The 18,104-nt window shown below is 32.9% G+C and overlaps 1 protein-coding gene across 1 annotated transcript; it reads left to right on the plus strand.

Annotated features, from left to right (window-relative positions):
* Positions 1 to 952: 952 nt before the first annotated feature.
* LOC141695222 (membralin-like protein At1g60995) lies at positions 953 to 16,505 on the plus strand. The gene is made up of 14 exons (XM_074499478.1): positions 953 to 1,405; positions 1,647 to 1,709; positions 3,161 to 3,580; positions 4,061 to 4,142; positions 4,681 to 4,742; positions 4,825 to 4,919; positions 5,217 to 5,296; positions 5,406 to 5,489; positions 12,634 to 12,750; positions 13,176 to 13,261; positions 13,439 to 13,545; positions 14,586 to 14,677; positions 14,760 to 14,836; positions 15,497 to 16,505. The coding sequence occupies exons 1-14, from the start codon at positions 1,253 to 1,255 to the stop codon at positions 15,971 to 15,973; spliced, it is 1,995 nt and encodes a 664-aa protein (XP_074355579.1). The 5' UTR covers positions 953 to 1,252; the 3' UTR covers positions 15,974 to 16,505.
* The last annotated feature ends 1,599 nt before the right edge of the window (positions 16,506 to 18,104 follow it).

An 18,104-nucleotide genomic window follows, 5' to 3' on the forward strand; every position in this document is an offset into this window, starting at 1 on the left:
TTGACTAATCATATGTAATAATGACATTTACATAAATAAAGTAATTAACTTATGAATAAACGAGATCAACATAATTTACTCGAAAATAAAACAAATAATAATTTACATACATAAATGTAAAAAATTTAATATTTCATTAATATAATTGGAAAATAATAAAAAAAGTCTTTTATTATATAAAAGTGGGAATGACCAATTGAATCTGAGAATTTTTTTCAATATGTTAAAAACTAGATGAATTATGTCAATTTTAATTGATAAATTATGACATTGATAATTATTTGTCATCTTATAACATTAGAACTTTGTTCAGCATATTAAAAATTAAGGATACTTTGTCAATTTTAGTTAATGGATTATGATATAGATAATGATATAAAATTAAAATAGATGTTGAATGTTAAAAACTAACATTTTCCATTAAAATTCAAATTATATTAACGATAATGTAAATTCTAATTTGTTAAATATTATATTTGCAGATTTTTATGACTTTTTTAGGCATTATTAATTATTTTTTTTAAATTGAGGATCATTACTCATAGATTATTTGACCAAAACTCAATTTTTTGCTTAACATTGCATTCATCATATGTGTTAATTTTTTGTGGACGGACGGGCAAAATTCCATGAATTCACTTAAATCTATTTTATATCTACAATAACTACTCTACTTGTATTTATTATGAAAATACAAATTATAAGATATAAATAAGATAACATATTACAAATATTGCATATGTTATTAATGTTTTCAACAAAAATCATTCACATTAATAAACAATCCACTTGTATTTGATATATCTAAGATAATGCACAAAGTTTTTATTAATAAGAAAATAATTAAGAATGTTATTTTTATTAATAATTAAATAATTAAGAGAATGTTATAATTACTAGTGATTTTTTTTTTAGAAAATGAGTCGGTTTATATATTATAACAACACAACAAGAAGAGTGTATATATTTGTCGTAGCCAAACACGCCCCAGCAAATAATTTCCTCGTAAATCAATCGTCCTGCAGTTGTATCACCACCCACCAATTAGGTCGCCGGAATTACGTCGTCGATATCACTACCGATACAATCATTTCAGTCACTAACGGCGATTAGCCGTTTGTTTCAGCGTGTGTATATATGTGAACTTATAGTGTGTGAAGTGGATGATGGACTCATATACCTTTGAAATTAGAGGCATATAAATACAATTTCAGCAATACATATTTTTAATTAGAGGGTGGAGGGGCGAGTAATGGATCCGGAGCAGACGTTTATTCGGGTACAAGAGCGGTTCACTCAGATGTTGAAACCCAGAATTAGAGCTTCTCTCGAGTACTTTTATCTTTTTCTTGCTATTACTCTGTTCTGTATACTCGTTGTTATGCACGCCAACTACGTTCAGCAGGTACCCCTACTTGTCGTAATTTTCATCCGAATTAGCTCTTCTGTGTGAAACATGTGTATCCGATGGGCTCCAGAACGAGCCTCAATTACGTAATGCTAGTATAGGAATATGTAACTGCGTATTCAATTACTAATCGTGTGTCTAAATGGTGCCATTTGATTTTTAATTGCGTTTTAAGGTTATGTATTTTTTTAATTAGTATATATTTTGTGTATAAATTTTGCTTGAACTTGATTTGCAGCCTGGTTGCTCAAGTGAGCTCACTAGTGTTGAGACTGCTGAAGCTCAGCTTATCCATATTAAGGTTTGTGATCTTATGCGGTACCCTCATTTTATTTTTATTTTTATCATTGCTATCAATATATGTTCATAATTGATGATTGTGATAGTCGTTACTTGTGGTTTGAGCATTAGGATGACATATTTTGGGTCCGTTTGGGGTTCTTATAAGTTATTTGTAAGTTAAAAAATGATGCATGTTCCAACTTATAAGTAAGTTATATGGTATTTGCTTATCAAAAAATGGATATTTCTAAATGAATATTGTTATTACGAAATCCTTGTATCCAGATATATTTTTTTTATCAAAGTTATTGGTATTACTTGTTGACTGCAGTGGAATATGTATTTTTAAGGTGTAATTAGTTATCAAAATGTTGAAGGCATTAGAAATCCAAGGGTCCTTAATGTCGTAGTTAGTTGCTATTCTTTGACGCCCAAATTATAGGTCTTTCAATTTTTTTAAAAAAAAATCATGATGAACTAGTATTAGATAAGAGGGAACTTATTTGAAACATCAGAACACTTTCGATATTCTCTACAACCTGTTTCCTCTTTTTTTTGAGGGTGACTAACAAAGCATCCCACCGCCATGGTCACCCACTTAAATCCATATTGCTCTTGTGAGTAATCAAACCCGAGACCGTATGCCTAAGCACACATTCTCATATTCGCCCTTATCACTTGAGCTTCCTGGGGTGGGTTAATCTCAACTTTCTTAAAATTCTTGATGAACTACTGATAAAATAATATGATCACAAATTCCCACTATTAAGTCTCGGATAGTAGTCTCACTTCTGATCGCATCTGCAGTATATGGTTGCGCGGATTTGTAGGAAACTTTTAATATAAGTTACATCCAAAATGAAATTCCACAAGATGTATGTGAGTACATGAATAGTTATTTGTCCGTAAGAGTGGGCTGTTTTTTACTAAAAACATAGCAGAAAAATAAATATTGGTCCCTCACTCTATATCCTTCATTTGCGGGATTCTCTAGATATCCTATTTCTTAAATTTTTTATAATATAAAGTCAATGTGCAAAGGAAAGATTGTTAACATTTGTTTTGTACATATCAGAGTCTCAAACTGCCACACTTTGCTTAGATTCATATTCGAAAAACCGGTGGCGGCATTTCCATTTCTTTGTAAAGAAGAGCTTAATTGCCAAAATTAACCTTCCAAAGTTAGTGAAGAGAATTTTATGATGCACCTGTCATTTTCTGAGCAAGTATAGAACCAAAGTTAATGAAGATTGCGTTTGGAGGTAGAGTCCTTGTTATAATTTTGATCTGAATAGGTTATTCAGACTTCAAATCCTCATAATTTGTCTGTATAACTATTTACATGGATGTAATAGAATTGACTGGATTTTGTCAGCATTAACTGCTTCATATTCAAGTAACCGTCTTGTGACTAAATAATAATCCTTACAGTTCGTATGGTAATTTATTGATACTCTGATATTGGTGCAGATTACAAGTGTTGGCTTGTGGTCACATAATGAATCTGAAAATAATATGATGGTTGCTCCTGGCATTGGAGTTGAAACAATTCAAGTATCAGATGTGGATGAATACAGGCTAAATATTTTAGATGTTAGGTTTTGGCTGAACTGGATTATTTCAGGTGCTAGGAGGAGCAAATCAGCATTAAAGATGTGGAAGTTTGACAATGAAATGTTTGAATCTCAGCCAGATACTTCTCCTAGCAGTGAAGGCTTGAAGCCTGTAAATGATGATGTTAATAAAGTCAACAAAGAAGAATCTCGTAATAAAATCCCTTTAGTGACCAAGGAAACATTCAGAACAGCAGTGATTCACATCGGCAGAAAGTGGTATGGGCGCTTATCCTTCTTCTGGAGACATGCAAAGAGATTTCTAGGAGTATTTTGGGTGAGTAGATCAGGAAAATTCGGATAACTAAATTAAAATGCTATCAGAAAAGATAATATGCAGTACAAACTCATCAGATATTTAAATGACTATCCTCTGAGTTGACAAGTCTTATGCACATCATGCGGGTATTGCCCATTTTATGTATTTTTATAATTTACCTACAAAATAGAGATATCGAGGATCGTGGACACATTGTTGATGCATGTGATAAATATCTGTTGATATAGATTCGAAGTGGTGTAGGAATCTTTTACCAATATCACCGACTTTGCATTCATAGAGTTAAATGGTCTCTAGCGTCTATTCTGTGTCTGTGGAAGTCACTCAACTACTGTATGTAATTGTTACAGTCGGCATATGAACAAGATAATTTGTGTATTGCAGTCCTAGTACTACAGAACTTCTTGCATTAGCTGTGGCTTTGGTGACCGCTTCTGAAGCCAAATGTTGTTTATATAATTAATTGTAAAATTGCAGGATATTGCCGGTATACATTTGAACCTAGACGTTCCGAAGTGGCTACGAATACTTCACCTGGACCGCCTAAACTCACTTGCAGGTAAATTCTTGCAGATAAGTACAATTTGGTAGTACTAATATGTGAATCTTAGTTTAATCCTGTCTTTGGGGTTGTAAAGATTAAACATATTGTTATTTGGCCTTATGGAAGTAAAAGTTGACTATTGTTTAGGTGGTTCCATTTGATTTTCTGAATTCAGCATTATCCGATTTTCCTTATGTCAATCCCAAGTTCCGTCCCTGTAGTAGATGGGTAACAGTTATTGGTAGTTCTGGAAGTGGGGTCACTTAATTTTTATTGGCTGCCCTGCCTTTTATAATTCCTTTCTATGGTGGCCCCCGCATCTCAGTGCTTACTCTATGATTTAAAGTTGTATGACTGAGTTTTATATTCTTCAGTTTTACAAATTGTGTTATTTAGAAACTCATATTTCTGTGTCATCTGGTTGATAGATATGTAAACTCTAATCTTGATACTTTAGTACATAAACAGGCAACCAATGCCTACAGATTTGCTAAAATGTATATTCTTTAAAACAATTACATGTGTTGCATCCAATTTGCATTTGATCTTTCAGTGCAGTGGCTGGAAAAGAGAAGCAAAGCATTTGAACCAACTTATTTATACACCATGGAAAAGGTAAAGTGGTTGTTTTTCTGTTATAGCAATGATTTTTGCGAAGCTGATCTTTACCTATATATCTCATTAACTTTTTTTGTAGGGATACTTCTTACTACCCGAGGAAGCGAAGTTACGCCATAATATTCGTACAATCAATGTCAGCATTTCTGCTCGGCATTCCTGCTTCGGCAACAGGTTACATTGCTACTATTCTCATTTATTATGTTATTTTGTAGATTTTAAAATCGTTAAAATAGGTTGATTAACTAGTAAATGATTCCAAATTCTTGTAACTAATCCTGAAAGAAGATATCTCTATGTGTTAACTCTTAAGATTCTTATTAGCATCCAAGTGAGTGTAATTTTCTAGGGAAATTCCAGCGGTTAATATAGTAGTATACTGCAGAGATTGAAGTTCTATCATAATTAGAGAACATTATTTGTTGCAATTATATGTCTGTGACATAACCTGGCATGTTTTCTTTTGTGTAGGTGGCAACAACTTTTGATCAACCGACTTGTTGGATATGATACGATTTTAATGAATAGTTTGTTGAATTCTCCAGGTCAAGGTATTTGTCTGCACAATGCAAATTGTTTTTACTTTAATCTTGTTGCAGGATATTTAATTAAATAGGCATATGTTTGAGCCTTGAGGATTTTGTATGAACCTGTGTGCAGGTTATCTTTATAATTACCAAACAAGGGAGTTCTATAATCTTACTTATGCGCATGACCAGCCTGAAGTTTCACTCAGATTTGGAGGTTTGTAAGTTTTATGGAGTACATGAGGTTCTTAATATTTTACTTCTTATTATGATACTTTGTGATGGTTCAATGTTAAAATGAAGTTTGTTGCACCGCTGGTGTTACTTGGTCCTCTGAAAACTGTAGAAACAGTAGAAACAGGTATGTTGGTTGTAGTATTCATCTAGCTTCGCTCATTGACTTTGGTTGGGATAAATTTAATATGTATGGTTGAAATCTTGATGCTAATGGTTGAAGTATTTTGCATTAAGATATAAAAGGGTGGTCTTAAGCTGAAACTTGTGTCATATCAGATGTTTTTGTCACATATGGGAGTTGTTAAAATATATTAGATCATGTTGGAGTCTTCCTCTACCATATTAAGAAAAATGGTACCAGAGCGGTAGTGGTATCAGGTTGGGGGTTGGGCCTTCGAGTGAGGGGGACTGTTTGGATATAATATAAAATATGAACCCAAGTCTTTACATTCACATATACATCTTCTTACCATTGCATCACATTATTACTTAGGTTTTTTATTATACACATAGTATGTTAGTGTCGTAAATAACGACAATTTATTTAATTTTAAACATTATTACTAAAATATTTGTAGAGTTAGTTTTAAACAATTGACTTTGAATTATAAAGTTAAGCATAGTACATGACAAGTCATTACCTTATTTATTAAACAACTGTTAATTTGAAAAGTATGTCTTGTACATTTTTAATATATATTTTTTGATAAAAAAGTTAAATTGTACATATTTTTTTTTTTTTTAAATGTTGAAATGGATACACTTATATAAATAATATATATGTGTACTACATATTTAGATAGGTTAGAGTCATAAATAGTAAGTGTTTTTCAGTTTATTTCGAATTCGAAATCAGAACTTGACCCATTTTTCAAAATATACTCGAAATATGACTACATGACCTCACCGGAAATACAACGTCATTATCTATGTTTAAATTAAATTATTAGTTTGACGGGAAATTTTTACCACTAAAGGGAAGTTTTGTGATTTCTTATGTTCATGAAAATAATGTTTTTGAGGTCTTTATAGGATCAAGTCAATTGATAATATATATCAAAATTACTAGCTTCGAAATCAGAACTTTACCCATTTTGAAAAAATACTCGAAATTAAAATACATCATCACTGTTTAGGTTTAGTAAATTTAAATTACGAGTTCGGAGAGAATATCTTATATTAATAAAAAAATTATATTTTTGAGGTGTTTATACGATCAAATCATTTGATATCATATTATGTATCAAAATTACTAACTGACTGGTTATACATTATTGTTTCCGGAACTTGACCCAATATTTAAATATATTTGGAATTTGACATGAGATGTCACAAGATCCGTTAGAACTACGAAGATATAACAAATCGATTTATTTGTTAATGTTTCACTTGAAAAAAGAATTAGGTTTATAATATTATTCAGTGATGGTGAATTTGTAAAGAAGTGATTCCAAAGTCCTACTTTTTTCATTATGTGTAGAAAAAATTAAACTACAACTATAAAGTAAAATTTAGAATTTTCATTAATATATTATTTGAAAAATGGTACGACATTTGAAGCTTCTTGATAAAGAATATAGTATATTTATTGCATTATTTAATTAAAAATACATTTGTATTCAAATAATTCTGAAACAAATCTTAAATTTTAAATTGTTCATTTTGATATGATTATTATAAGTAATTATATACACGGTGATGCATGACAAGGGTTAAAAACAAGTAAAAATGATAGATATTTGTGGATTAACCGCAGAAAACCCACGCTTAAGGTGATCCAACTAAAGAAGAATCATTACCCCTGGGGTTTCTCAACCGCAGAAGAGAAGTTTGGTAGGATCGCAACCCATAACAAGAGAGAGACCAATCTCAATTCAATAATAATCAATTCTATTCCATAATGAAGATTACATGAAATTATATAAAAAACCGAAAACTTGGTGAACAAGTAAGATCCTAAAAAATAGCAAACAAACTCTAATTGATACCTACTACCTTATAGTCTTACCTAATATATATAATATTACCCTAAACCAAATATATTTAAAACTATTCCTAATTAATAATATAAAATAAATACAAACTAATAATCTAATTCTTCGTTTGGCATCATTCTCCTCGCCTTTGAAAAAAAGTCATCCACGAGTTTTATAAAATTTAAGAATCAACAAACAAAGAGTTGATGTGTCATGGTACTTGAAGACAAAAAATATCAACTCCATAAGCAAGATTTTCGGAAGTAACATGTGCACAATAAGATTTGTTGTTTTGGTAACGGCTGTTAATATGTTGTCAATGCCTAAAAAATCAACGTACTCCGCCTTGATTTTGTTCTCGCGGCTTGCTACTTCTTCACCTTTAATAACCTCGTCTACCTCTTTTTCTTCAATCTTAAAACACTGAATAGACGTCTTCTCAACCTCCTATTTTTCAATATTGATGCACTGAATTATAGGCACTTCAAGAATATGATTTTTTCCAACAAGTGGGGCTGGTAGTTTTTTTTTATTTTTTTTTATCGTAGGTAACCCGCAGCCGCTACCCTTCGGGTGCGCACTGGGTAAACCCTACGGGCTCACGCAATAGCATGCAAATCACGTGAACCAAGGTAAACCGCATTTAAGTGACATATTCCGGCTCATGAGGCATAATCATAAATTCTTGTCCCGTGAGATTCGAACCTGTGACCAAGAGGATAGTTATCCCCTCTTTAACCAACTGAGCCAACCCTTGCGGGAAGTGCAGAAAGGGCGGGTAGTTTTAGAGGTTGAGGTGGAGGATTATGCCGCACACCCATAAATACTTTTAACGTTGCTTGCACATCTTGCATTTGCAAACTCAAATCTTCCAACTTATTTTCCAAATTTCGTAAGCCCAGATTGTTTTGCTCGATATAAGTATCGAGACGGCTGTTTACTTCGCTTGCATTAACCATTCTGTAAGATTCAGGAGCAGTTTGGCAGGTTCTGAAAAATTCAGCAGCTGTTTGAAACTTTCAGGAAGCTTGGGACTGTTTTGTATCTTTCTGGCGACTGCTGGTGGCTGCTAGAACAGTCTATGGCGGCTGCTGGTGGCTTCTGGTGTCTATTTGAGGCTGCTGGGAATTTTTTTCTTTTGTTTTTGTAGGGAAGGTGGTTGATAAAAGGTCAAGGTAAAGGAACAGTGGCGCTGATACCACTTGATGCAGGACAAGGGTTAAAAACAAGTAAAAAGGATATATATATTTGTGGATTAATCGCAGAAAACCCACGCCTAAGGTGATCCAACTAAAGAAGAATCACTACCCCAAGGGTTTCTGAACCGCAGAAGAGAAGTTTGTTAGGATCGCAACCCATAACAAGAGAGAGAACAATCTCAATTCAATAATAATCAATTCTACTCCATAATGAAGATTGCATGAGATTTTATAAAAAACCGAAAACTTGGTGAACAAGTAAGATCCTAAAAACTAGCAAACAAACTCTAATTGATACCTACGACCTAATAGTCTTACCTAATATATATAATATTACCCTAACCAAATATATTTGAAACTATTCCTAATTAATAATATAAAATAAATACAAACTAATACTCTAATTATTCGTTTGGCATCACATGGAGTCCCTATTTTTTTTTTTTAAGTTCTGTAGTCCAAAATCCTAACTTTATATTACAATCCAATCTAATGGTTGGGTTTTATGTTTTCAATAATTTAAATACTAAAATAATAAACTATATGGTATAAACGTATGTTTATACAAAATAAGTTGAACATGGGTGAACATGTATGTTTTACAAACTAATCATGTTCTATAAAATCATATGTTTTGCAATGTTCAACTTGTCAAATATATAAATATATAAGGTTTGTAAGATTTTCATTAAAATGGTTATGTTTTTAGAACATGATTCACATTATAAATCTATAATATGTTTAACAAATTTTTTTGTTCTATTTTACTTGCAGATTGAACTCCCGTACCCAACAAAAAATAAGGACTCAATATAACTTAACTCTCTTTCCCCTTCTCTCACACACATATATATATTATATAAGAAACTTGAAAAATTACAGAATTAAATCTTTTGAAAAAAATATATTTAAGATGGATATATATATGTGTATATATATATATAGGAAACTTGAAAAATTACAGAATTAAATCTTTTGAAAAATATATATTTAAGATGAACAATAATAATTTTACGAAAATAATATCTAATGTTGGAAAATATCGTACAACCATTTTGAATTATTTGAAAAATGGTTAAAACTATAATGTAATATACCATTTGATTTAATCCATATTATGCTATCTAAAGAAAAAAAAGTTAATATTAATCGATATTATGAAAGGATTAACAAGTTCAACTAATATTTAAAAAAAAATTATCGAATTGATTTTTTTTTTTTAAATACAATTTATCAAGTTACTATAAAAAGAAAGATTAGAATCATAAAGAAAGAAACTTGAAAATGATTTGAATGACGATATCAGTACAAATTTATCTTCGGATTATTGAAAAAAAAGCTTGTGACTATCAGTAGCCAGTCTTTAGGATATATGAATTATTTTTATGTCGCATCCATATAAATATTGATTGATTGTCAGTGCTACGACGACTATAATAAATAAATAACTGGAATTTATTTTTAGATAATTATAATTTTTGAATAATTATAATGCATGTTATTTGAGTAATTTATTGGCTAACGACTAATTATATATATAACTAAGATATCTAGCATATAAATATACGAATACGAGACCAACATAATTTACTCAAAAATATAACAAATAATAATTTACATACACATGACACACGCACATGTGATTTTATCTTTACTAATTTTAAAAGATTCAATGCTAATAGTGTATTCGGATTTATTGATACACTAGAAGAGAATAACAAAGGTTTTTTATGTTGTGAAAATGAGAATGATTAATTATATCTAAGTTTTTTTCAATGTGTTAAAAATTGAGTGTATTACGTCAATGACATAAAATCAACATAAACGTTGAATTAAAAAAATAATATTTTTTATAAAAAAATAAACTTATATTTACGATAGTGTAAATTTACTTTGTTGAATATTACATTTGCAGGTATTGACGATTTTAGTTATGCATTACTAATCCTTTTAAATTAAGCAAGGTAGTTATATATTAGTAATGACTTAAGTAATAAAATAGCTCATTACTCATGATTTATTTAACCTAAACTCAAAAATTTTACTCGACTCTGCATTAAACACGTGTGTTAATTTTTAGTCACGCAAATGAGGCTTCAGCCAGTTAGTCACGCAAATCCCGAACGACCGCACATAACTCCTACAATCTCGCGGCATCTCCGCATTTCTTCCCGTAATTATAGGAATATTCCGTGTCGGCCCTGAAATTTACGAATAACTCAACCGTCTGTGAGTCATTATCCATAATGCAGCTAGAACTTGCATGATGCGAGTCGGTCTAGACCGGCTTGCATCAACAAGAATTACTCAAAAAAACGGGGAGGTGAGCCCGTCTGGTCTCTCCCAGACGTTATGCTAGTTCCTCATTAGTTTATTCCAGCTCGCATGACCCTTTCATGTGATGCGAGCCCGCAATATATGTCTTTGAATCGTCTTATTCACTGAGTGAGAGCTCATGAGCCCGGCACGCGGTGCCCATCTGTCGTGTAACAGGCCTTCATGCGGTGTGCAGGCAGCCCGTTCATCCAAGATTAGATGATGCGAGTTGGCCTGGCCATCTTGGCTCACACTAACCCCCTCCCAAAGAAAGTCATGAAGTGAGCCATCGTGGCCTTTATGTATTTGTATTCATAATCTGAGTCGGTTGGCATCTCACCACACTTCAAGTCTTCACAATAACCCAAGTATTGTGGGTTAGCGACCCATTTTCTAAATCCTGCCTGTGATGAGGGCCAGAGCTTCTGTTAGCGAAGTGAAGTCGAGCTCTTTAAAGATGTGAGCCCGAACTCACGAGTGAGAGGAGAGCCCGAACTCACGAGTGAGAGGTGAGCCCGAATATCTGAGAGAGACGAGAGACTGAACTCATGAGTGAGAGGTGAGCCCAAATATCTGAGAGAGAGGAGCGCCTGATTCCTTCAGAGAGAGGAGCGCTTGATTCCTTCAGAGAGAGGTGAGCCCGAATCTATGTTAGCGAAGAGAGGAGAACCTATGTGCTAGCGTAGATAGCCCGAATCTCTGCTAGCGAAGGGAGAGGAGAGCCTCTCTGCTAGCGTAGAGAGCCCGAATCTGTGAGAGAGAGGAGAGCCCAAACTCTTGAGTGAGAGGTGAGCCCGAATCTCTGAGTGAGAGGAGAGCCCGAGTCCTTTAGGGAGAGGTGAGCCCGAATCTCTGACAACATTCTATGGATTAACTTCAAATCTTTTCCTTTTAACCGTACACTGACTAACCTGCTTGTATTCATTCAGAAAATACAAATTACATGACATAAACAAGAAAATATGTAATTTGATTAATGAGATATATTAGAAATATTGTATACGTTGTTAATGTCTACACTCTTACATGAAAATCATACACATTGATAAACACTCAACATGTATTTGATATATTTTAGACCTTATTCAATATTTACTAATATAATATGAAAACGATCAAGAATTTTGCTAATATAATTGTATGATCTAGAAAATGACCCGTGCCTCGCACGGGTTATAATGCTAGTTTTAATTACAGTATTGTAAAAAATGATATTACACAAAAATTAGAAATAACAATCATTATTATTAACAGTGAAAATATGAAAATACTGATATGTATTTGTGTAAAAATAAATTGAAGAGTAAGAAATAAATAAGAAATGAGAGAGAGAGAATTAGTGGAAGGATTAGAAATGAGGAAGAGAGAGAATTAGCGGAGAAATTAAGAATAAAGAAGAGAGAGAATTAGTGAAGTGAAATGAGAAAAACATAAATTTAAGTATTGAAGAATAAGATTAAATAGCAAAATGACACCTAGGTGAGATGATGTCATCAAATTAATAATAGAGCGACACGTAAGTATAGATGACATTAGCTGTACTCTGTTTTAGTATAGTGTCACTTCTTCATTCTTTTACTTTCAATACCAATTATGTTTATTGTCATTAACTGCATCTTCGTAACTTTGGCAGACTACCTTGCAACCAAGTGTGGCGTGCTTATAATGTCGATGTTTGTTTTCTTCACAACCACAATGTCTGTTTCATTTACCTTAAGAGAAACCCAAACCCGCATGCTGAAATTTACAGGTTTGTTTTTAAATATTTACTTTGTTCATTGACTTCCTTGGTAGGAAGTAGAAGGGCCTGTAACATTCTTTTTACCTCTTACAAACTCTCAACTTTGATCATTCATGATCTATGCCAATGAATCTTGATAATATTTCAACTTAATGAGCTGTGAACATATGATTACTTCCAGATGGTTTTACCCAAATTGGTACTGCACATGCTCCTGTGCACGCACCCAATATATATCAGTATATCTGGCTTTGTGATTTTTTTTCTCTTAAAATTTTCTGAATTATCATCTGTTCATGTATTGACTGTGAAGAGCCCATTACTATTTAGCGAAAAAATAAATAATATAGGAGCCCGATACATCTCTAATTACTCAATTGTGTAAACTGTGGTATGTTAATTTTACGCCTCCGTTTTTCTTTAAATTTTTGCAGTGCAGCTTCAGCACCATGCTCGTCATCAGCTCCCGACATTCCAATTGATATTTGTGCATGTGATTGAATCTCTTGTATTTGTTCCTGTAAGCATGTTTTATTTCGTCAATTTGATGCTAAGATTGCATGCCAGGAGGAGTTCATCATAAACTCCTTATTGATTTATTTTACTTAATATTTATTTGTTATTGTCATTCTACTTTATAGTATCTGTTAGCTCTACACATCAGTTGTCTAAGTGAGTTATTTTTTGAAAACTGCAGATTATGATTGGCATCCTGTTTTTCCTGTTTGAGTTTTATGATGACCAGCTATTGGCTTTCATGGTGTTAATCCTTGTCTGGCTATGTGAACTTTTCACTCTGATAAGGTCCTCTCTCCCTCTCTGAGGAGGAAAAGTGACTAGAACTGAAAACACATTTGAGAAATTACTTTTTTAAATCTATATGATTGTTAGGATATGGTATTGTTCTGTTGAGCATTTCTAATTATATATTATAAAGGAATATCTCATATAAATAAATTGAATAATGCATCAGATGAAATGTAAAGCTTGGGTCTGTGCTGTGATGTAGTAACTTAAAGTTCTTATGTTCCAGTTATGTTTTCTTTATTAATAGTATCTAAATATGATTAGGCCAGCTTGTTTAGAGTCTAAAGAACCAAAGTTTTTGTAGGCATACATTGTCAGAGAGATCCTTATAGTTTCTAAATTGGCTAGAAACTGAGATAGTCTTGATATCAGAATATATAAAAATAGATTAACCACATCTTTTTTTTTCCTATTATCTTTTATAGCAATCTCTTCAGAAGCTTCATATTGGTTTAGCTCTAATTTTTTCGTCTACATTCGAATAGCAGCACTTGAATAGCCTTTATGTGATTCTGAAGGTTGATTTGTGATATCTAGTCTTTGTGGTGTGAGCCTAAACTTGAGCTTAACAAGACCAGGGCCCCCCTGTTTGGCTTTTCCGCATGAGTCAAAATGAATGTTATTGGTCTGTTAAATATAAAATTGTAACTATAAACTGACTTAAAATTTTAATTTTTAAAAATGAAATGGATATACTTTTCAGTGACTAAAGTTTGTGATCGACTGAGACAAAAATTTATTGTACTATTACTATATATATATATTTTCCTTTGTTTTTCCTCACAAGGTTTGGTAAGTTTTGATCGATACATTAGCAATTGAACTATCCAAACAGATGATAACTTATAAGCAAAAAAATTACTTTTATACCTTTTTTAAGGCAAGCCAAAAGGGATCTAGGAATGGTAGGTGACGGGTCTTACTGAGAAACTGATCTTGTTCGATGATAATTGTTACAGTTTTGTTTCCATCAAGTATGACCTACTACTACTGACATGCTATTTATTTTAGTAACTCGTGCTCATTTTAACTTGCAGTGTTCGAACCCCGATATCAATGAAGTTCTTTCCGCGCTTCTTTTTACTATATTTTTTGGTGTTCCACATCTACTTCTTTTCGTATACCTATGGTATGAGTCAACCTCTCCTCGTTCATAAATTTATAACTCTCATCATCTTTTGCTTGTAATCAAGCTGTAATATTTTTATCAGGATTTTCCTATCTGGCTCTTTCTACCACTGCAGCATTTATGCAACATCTCATCCTCTACTTTTGGAACCGGTTTGAGGTAACATACTACTTTCTACTTTCTGTGGCCATAGTTATCTTTTTCTCTTTTTGTGTTGCAAAATTCTAGCATTGAGCAATGACATGCTTGCGTTCCTCAGCAGAAGATTAATAGTTGCTGATTTAATAAACATACGAGATATCTCATGTGAGCAAATTTACAAATATCAGAATATTTCGCCCTCCTCCCTTACCCTCTGCCCAATTTTTTTTCCTTCTGTTCTTCTGGTCATGCAATAAAAAACGAAATACAGCCATATTTATTTTAGTCGAAACACAATATAATAAAAGTTCAGTGGGTGGACCTGTTTTTTTTTTAAATGAAGTTAGTTACATGTTTTAGATTTTTTTACTGGGTGATTAAGTTATTTAGTAGCTTTTAATCAGCTTTATCACTGGATGACATAATTACTGCGAGTCGGGCAATAGAAACCGTCAATGTTCTAAAAAAATGTTCTAAAAATGAAACAGGTTAGAAGCTCTATGACACTTTGCAGTCCGAAAAACTAGGGAATTTTACTTTTACGAATTCCTGTTTGGGTTTTTAATCATTTCTCTGAAGTCCAAAGTATTAAATAATTTGTGTTGAGGCCATTATCTATTGTGCGCGTCTGTTTGCGCTCCTCATTTTCAGTACCTTTTTGTGCCTCGATGATTTCAGATTCCAGCTCTTCAAAGGTTTATGCTGAACCGAAGATCGAACTTCCAGCAACATCCAGACTTTCACATAACATCGTCCACTATACTTGCCTCAACTTTGCACATCACGAGAGTGAATAATAGGAACCCTGGTCTTGCTAATCTTTCTGGACCGGGACCACGTGGGGAGCCTGAACCTGCAGTGCCGGAAAATGGTACATTAGTCCCTCCAGAATTGCATGAACATGCTGAGAATCTAAACTCGGATGGCTTGGGTCACTCTCCTAGAACGGAGGGGCAAACTGACCTCCGGCAAGAAGAAAATGGTGCAAACCCCGGGGCTATGAACTCATTTAGTTCCATGCTATTATGGTTACTGGGTGGGGTTTATTCTGAAAGCTTCAACTCAATTCTATCCATATTCAGAGATGGAAGAGTCCAAGGCCAAGTTTATAATGCACCGCATGAAGACAATCCCGCAGCACAGGGTATTCAGTAAAGGGGAAATATAAGATTAACCATGCTTTGCCAGTGCTAGTTGTTCAATAGAGGTGAAAAACGAAAGGTAAGAGGATTTAAACTCGATGTCAGTCATTGGTGTAGATGTATTTTTAACAAGATCAAGAATAAAGCAGCATGCCTGTACAATATGAAATTTATACCAGAAACCTGAAAGCAAACCTGCTTATAGTGCAACCTTGTCAAACGTTGACATCTATGTACGGTGATAGAAAACGAGGGGGCCAGCTTGAAGGATATTAACAAGCAAATCATTCCTGTGTAAACACGTGGCATCTCTCAATTTCGTTGTTTTCGTGCTAGTTTGGCAGTACGATGCTTCCTATTTGTTGTTGATGTTCTCATATTGTAATTTTAGATAGACTTTAGATGATATTGAAAAAGTGTATATGAAGAATAATATGCTATGAAGAAAATACATATTGTTGTATCATTATGTACAATGAATCGAACTGTGTATATAACACTTTGTATTGAGGCAATGGTTATTTGTTAGTTATTATCTTCATATTTTATGAAACAGGCTACATTAACAATAATTAACAGTCTGTAAGGGGTAAAGAACTAATCAATTTTATAGTCGGGAATTTGGAGGAAGGAAAGGCTAATATGATTCAACTCATACTTTTGCTTGCGTCGGATATGCAATTCCTTTTTTTGGTCCTGCTAGACACTCGGAAACATATCGTGTGCTGTGTGTATTAGAGATCGAAAGCATAAATACTAATTTTTTTGTATAAAACATAAAGTGTGTGTTACCAGCAAAAAAAGAAAGAGACAATCCCTACCCATTTCAACAATGCGCGTAGGCTGCTCCTCTTAATTTAACTAAATTAATGACGACGATCATGTAGTATAATGTATGTATTATATGAATATAGTAATAGATAATGCATAATATTGCTAGAGGTTATATAGGTTCAACAAATCTATCTATACTATACTAATCTCAATAAACTCATGCCTAAACTTGACTGTAACACCTATGTACTGTGCGGTGTAAATTTTTTTCAATCAACACAAAAGTGAAGAACAAAAATTGTCATATTATTTCGGTTCTAATGAGTATGAATGGTTGGTCATTTTCTCTCTTTTAATCATATTAGATAAAATTTTATATTTATATGTAAATAAAATGTTCACTTTAAATTCCAACATAAAAAAATGGTCACTTGAAATTCAATCAGGTATTCCGGTAATTAATTGATTTCCGTTGATTAGAGCTCCAAATAAATGAACAGAATCGCGCCGAGTTTTGTCCGAACTAGGCTGAGTTTTACTTATTTTTTTTAAACGATCCAAGCCGAGTCAAGCTTCAGAACCAAACAGAAAGTGATGTTTACGGTGAGTTCGTTTATAACCGAGCCGAGTCTGAACCCAACATGAGTTTATTCACGAAACAATTCACCAGTAATTTTACAAAACCCAGTACAAACGAGTTTTGTTCACGACGGTTGATCGCTGACATATATATATATATATATATATATATATATATATATATAGGACTTTATTCCGTGGAGAACCATATTAAATGGAGTCCAGTGGAGAACCATCTAATTTAATCACAGCCATAGGATTAGTATGCATCCAACGGTTCAGAAATTTCAGAAGTTAATTATTAAATAAAACAGACAAAACTGTCATCCGGTCGTTATGCACGAAATATATACACTTTCTTGTCTTTATCCTTCGTTCTCTCCAGCGATTCTCTCTAATCTCTCAGGCGACTTCTCTCTCATCTCTCCGTCATTATCTCTCATTCATATCTTTCTCGGTCATCTCTCTCTCTCTTTCTCTTACTGTATATCTTTCAATCTACATTCGCCTCATTGATTTCTCCCTTGTTTGTTGATTTAAAGCTTAAATCTTCATTAAAATACTTGCATTGAGCTTTTTTTACTCTTCATCTCTCTCAGTTGTCACTGTATCTGTCAATCTCTGCTACTCTATCACAAAGAATTAGGGCTGAGCAAAACCGAACCGAAACCGAAAAACAGAACCGAACCGTATAATTTCGGTTCAGTTTGGTTTGAGATTTTTCAAAAAATTTGGTTAATTCGGTTTTTCGGTTTAAACCGAAATAATTTCGGTTCTGTTCGGTTTGCCAG

Source organism: Apium graveolens, chromosome 11 (genome assembly GCF_009905375.1).
Source record: "Apium graveolens cultivar Ventura chromosome 11, ASM990537v1, whole genome shotgun sequence".
Classification (NCBI taxonomy): domain Eukaryota; kingdom Viridiplantae; phylum Streptophyta; class Magnoliopsida; order Apiales; family Apiaceae; genus Apium; species Apium graveolens.

Coding starts and splice junctions, on each gene's coding strand:
- LOC141695222 (XM_074499478.1), top strand. CDS start 1,253: ATGGATCCGGAGCAGACGTTTATTCGGGTACAAGAGCGGTTCACTCAG. Junction 3,581..4,060: donor GATTTCTAGGAGTATTTTGG/GTGAGTAGATCA, acceptor GTAAAATTGCAG/GATATTGCCGGTATACATTT. Junction 14,678..14,759: donor CTTCTTTTCGTATACCTATG/GTATGAGTCAAC, acceptor TATTTTTATCAG/GATTTTCCTATCTGGCTCTT.